We start from the raw sequence: 3,000 nt of genomic DNA, 5'->3' as shown, positions 1-3,000 counted from the left end.
CCTCTTTCCTCTTTCTCTGCCTTGAGTAGTTTGTGTAGTTCAGCATGAGCCTACCAGGATGGGCAGCGTCCCTGTTCTGCATCCTTCTGGTACTGGCTTCTCTCTGATGCTTTCTCCTGGCTCCCTCTTGCAGACTGCCTGCTGTGCCATCTACGGGCAGAAGGAGCTGCAGGAGTTCCTCCCCAGCCTCTGGTCATCCCTGCGCAGGGAGGTGAGTACCGCAGGGCCCCTAACAAATGCTCTGCCGCAGTTGGGCTCCTGCTGAGCCAGACCAGGTGGGCTCCCGTATCTCCTGATAGGCCCCACCTATGGTCTTGGACACCCAGTGGGTGAAAACTGGGTGACAGGCCAGCCCTATCAGAATGTCCTTGGGTCTGGTGCCACACTGCATGTTCAAAGCATGCGAGAAGTGAGGCAGGAGCCTGAGCCCTTCAGCCCGCAGTGGGAGTGTGACATCTGTGGCTGGAGTCAGCACAGAGCTTAGTTCGTCCCATGGCTTCTCCTGCAGGTGTTCCAGACAGCGAGTGAGAAGGTGGAGGCAGAGTGCCTGTCCGCACTGCATGCCCTCTCTGCCTGCCTCTCCCGCTCCGTGCTGAGCTCTGACACCGAGGATCTGCTGGATTCCTTCCTCAGCAGCATCCTGCAAGGTAGCTCAGAGCTCCTGTGCGGCGGCTCAGAGCTGCGCCCCAACAGCACATGCCAGCCCGGATATCAGCTGCGTCCCTGCGTGCGAGACAGAGAAGCTCTGCCAGTGTGGCTGATGCCCAGCCTATCTCAGATTGCAGGCACCATCTGTGTGAGCCCGACATGAAGCTTGTGTGGCCAAGTGCCAAACTCCTGCAGGCAGCAGCGAGTGCCTCCCTCCGCGCTTACCACCGCCTCACCAGCAGCGTCCTGCCCCTGCTGCTGGAGCAGTACACCAAGCACCCACAGGTGAGGGGCAGCCCAGGCTCTGCACTTATCCGCTGGCTCTACAGGGCTTGGTGGGAGCAGGGAGTCAAGGTGGGGACCCTGTGGCACCCTCTGGCCTCACAGGGCGGGCCAAGGCATAGCTATGTCCCAGCAGTGACGGTGATCTGGGTTACACTTTTGTGTCCCCGCAGAGCAGCCAGAGGAGGACAATCTTGGAAATGCTGCTGGGCTTCCTGGAGCTGCAGCAGAAGTGGGGACGTATGGAAGAAGGTGAGACTGGCTGGTCCCTCTGGAGGCACCCGTGTCCCGGGGTGCTGCTGGCTCTGACCTCACCTTCCCGTATGCTGACAGAGGAGGAAAGCTCACTGACCTGGACAGCTGCACGGTGACCCCCTGCCATGTCCTAGGGACCCTGCGTGATTGGGCGTTCAACCGGCAGGGCCCTAGAAAGAGTCTGTCAGGTGCCGTGTTGGTGGCTGTGCGGTGACAGCCAGGTGCAGGCAGTGACTCCGTGCCTCTCTCTCCAGATGAGAGCGTTCTGCTGTCGCTCCAAGCCCCAGTTTGTTCTGTGGTGTTCTCGGCGCTGACGGATCCCAGTGCGCAGCTGCAGCTGGTTGGGATCAGGGCGCTGACTGTCCTGGGCTCCCTGCAAGGTTGGTGCCTTGTTTCCCTTGGGGAGGCAGAGGGAGGTGTCACCCTGTTCTGGGAGACAGTGCCACATGGCTGCTGGGATGTCCTTGCCTGCTGCCTGTAGGCGCGCAGGAGCGGTGGCAGCTTTTCCTACCCAGGCCATGAGCTCCAGGGACACTTGGTCTCTCTCTTGCCTGTCTGTGCTGGACACGTTGTACCTCTGGTGTTTGGCATGCTGCTGTGCTGCTGCTAGCCTGGACAAGAGGGAAGGGTGTTGGCCAGAATACTGGCATCTTTGCTTTCAGCTGAGGGCAGGAATCCTCTATGGCTCTTGTTCCAGGCTTCCTGTCTCCCTCTGACTTGGAGCTGGTTGTGGATCACCTCATCCGTCTTGCTCTGCGTGAGGAGGATTCCCAGAGCAGGTGAGGGCTGGGCTGGCACCACTGCAGTCACCCACACTCTGGGAGAGGAACAAAGCCTGGCTTTGCTGCAGGGAGGGGCTCTAGTCTGGGGGAAGGCACGAGAACTGTCTGAACTAAAAGACCATGTGGAATCAAGAGCAAAGGGATTAACCAGGTAGTTTATGGGCTGGAAATTAGAAAGTCTGGGTCTGGCAAAGCAGGGTTCTCTGCTCTGCCTGGGTGAAAAAGGCAGATTGCTGAGAAGTGGGTTTCTGGAGGCACCTTCTGGCCCAGGTCTGTGCGGCTGGTGTACAAGCAGCCCTGGGTTTGCAGTGAGTGCTCACATCTCCCTTCCCACTCTCTCCCTGCTGACAGTGAAGCAGCGATGGAGGCAGCCGGATCTCTGGCCCCCATCTACCCAAAGGTTTTCTCTGGGCGCATGGTACCCAGGCTTCAAGAGGAGCTGCAGTCAGGTACGGCTGGTGTCCTTTGGAGGGAGGGGTGTCTGCTTTTAGGGTGAAGCCTGTCCCATCCCTCTTTGGCTCCTACCAGGTGCTGGGGCTGTGCCATATCGTGCAGGTTGGTGGCTCCCCTTCTTGGAGGCACGGGGAAGGCCATGCCTGGTGCTGGCAACCAGCCTATGTGGCCAGGATCACTCGTGTGGGGAGGAGCTGCCCAGCCAACAGAACCAGCAGGGTGCCTTGGGCCTGGCATGGGCTAGTTCTGCTGTGCTCCTTCACCCCATCCACCCTGGCAGAGTCTAGACCCTGAATGTCCTTGGGTGAGGTGGCCTGGAGTCACCCCAGCACCCCTCTGAGGTGTGTTTCCTCTGCAGATCGGGAGGAGCCAGGATCACTCGTGTGGGGAGGAGCTGCCCAGCCAACAGAACCAGCAGGGTGCCTTGGGCCTGGCATGGGCTAGTTCTGCTGTGCTCCTTCACCCCATCCACCCTGGCAGAGTCTAGACCCTGAATGTCCTTGGGTGAGGTGGCCTGGAGTCACCCCAGCACCCCTCTGAGGTGTGTTTCCTCTGCAGATCGGGAGGAGGAGAGCTCTTG

The 3,000-nt window shown here is 59.9% G+C and overlaps 1 protein-coding gene across 1 annotated transcript in view; it reads left to right on the top strand.

The window, feature by feature from the left end:
- LOC104500616 (MMS19 nucleotide excision repair protein homolog) overlaps positions 1 to 3,000 on the top strand; it is a gene marked incomplete at its 3' end in the record, with an annotated part of 8,486 nt that overhangs the window by 5,217 nt on the left and 269 nt on the right. Inside the window, exons 9-16 of the mRNA XM_010144284.1 lie at positions 134 to 211; positions 509 to 647; positions 779 to 933; positions 1,104 to 1,182; positions 1,440 to 1,565; positions 1,883 to 1,964; positions 2,319 to 2,416; positions 2,979 to 2,997. Coding sequence (XP_010142586.1) covers positions 134 to 211; positions 509 to 647; positions 779 to 933; positions 1,104 to 1,182; positions 1,440 to 1,565; positions 1,883 to 1,964; positions 2,319 to 2,416; positions 2,979 to 2,997 — 776 coding nt within the window. The remainder of the gene's footprint in view (positions 1 to 133; positions 212 to 508; positions 648 to 778; positions 934 to 1,103; positions 1,183 to 1,439; positions 1,566 to 1,882; positions 1,965 to 2,318; positions 2,417 to 2,978; positions 2,998 to 3,000) is intronic.

Source organism: Buceros rhinoceros, unplaced genomic scaffold (assembly GCF_000710305.1).
Source record: "Buceros rhinoceros silvestris isolate BGI_N320 unplaced genomic scaffold, ASM71030v1 scaffold41029, whole genome shotgun sequence".
NCBI classification, from domain to species: domain Eukaryota; kingdom Metazoa; phylum Chordata; class Aves; order Bucerotiformes; family Bucerotidae; genus Buceros; species Buceros rhinoceros.
This window is presented reverse-complemented; position numbering and strand designations above follow the sequence as displayed.